Source organism: Equus quagga, chromosome 14 (assembly GCF_021613505.1).
Source record: "Equus quagga isolate Etosha38 chromosome 14, UCLA_HA_Equagga_1.0, whole genome shotgun sequence".
Taxonomy (NCBI): Eukaryota; Metazoa; Chordata; class Mammalia; order Perissodactyla; family Equidae; genus Equus; species Equus quagga.
In genome coordinates, this window is record NC_060280.1 from 11,991,397 (window position 1) to 11,992,303 (window position 907).

The 907-nt window shown below is 56.0% G+C and overlaps 1 protein-coding gene across 1 annotated transcript in view; it reads left to right on the forward strand.

Annotated features, from left to right (window-relative positions):
• LOC124225779 (serum amyloid A protein) overlaps nt 1-901 on the forward strand; it is a gene marked incomplete at its 3' end in the record, with an annotated part of 1,310 nt that extends 409 nt beyond the window's left edge. Inside the window, exons 2-3 of the mRNA XM_046638432.1 lie at nt 229-367; nt 769-901. Of these exons, the coding sequence (XP_046494388.1) occupies nt 240-367; nt 769-901 (261 nt within the window). The remainder of the gene's footprint in view (nt 1-228; nt 368-768) is intronic.
• Nucleotides 902-907: the final 6 nt, after the last annotated feature.

Consider the following 907-nt stretch of genomic DNA (forward strand, 5'->3'; position numbering starts at 1 on the left):
TAGCAACAGAGCTGGGAATGCAATCAGGCAGAATAAAATTTGCACCTGGTGTGATTCTCATCGCATTAACCAGGGAGGAAAAGAGAAGGAATATTCACCTCAAGCCAACACCATCTCCAAGGACTCTGTCAAAGGATGAAATCTTGGAATCAATGGGAGGAAATTTCTTATTTCTGTATTTTGCCAAGATGTGATCACCTTCATCTCATCATTTTCTTTCCCTTCCAGGGGCTAAGGACATGTGGAGAGCCTACTCTGACATGAGAGAAGCCAATTACAAAGGAGCAGACAAATACTTCCACGCCCGCGGGAATTATGATGCTGCACAGAGGGGCCCTGGGGGCGCCTGGGCTGCTAAAGTCATCAGGTGACTTGGGGCCTGGGGGTGCAGGGGTGGGTGCTCAGAGCTGGGCTGCCTTTGGGGATGAGGAGGGGTAGGCCCTGGAGAAGTGACCTGTAGGGACCGTGGCCCCTCCTCCTCCTCAGGCCCACCGTCCCCCTCTGTGCCCAGTGTGGGGTCTGAGTGGTGATGGAGCCAGAGCAGGGCTGTGGGAATGGGCGACTCCCAACCCTCCCCTCTGGGTGCTGTTCACCCAGCATCAGGGCATCAGCGGGCTGAGTGGGCTGTGTCCAGGTGGGCTCAGTGTATGGACCCCTCTCTCCTTGGCTCCTCTTAGAGCCATCCCTGGGAAAGAGAAGAGACAGGGAGGGTGGGGCTGTTGCTCATCAGCCCCGGATTAATCTCCTGCCTGCCTTCCTCCTTTCCAGCAATGCCAGAGAGAATGCTCAGAGAGTCACAGACCTTTTCAAGTTTGGAGACAGCGGCCACGGAGAGGCGGACTCGAGGGCCGACCAGGCTGCCAATGAATGGGGCCGGAGCGGCAAAGACCCCAATCACTTCAGACCT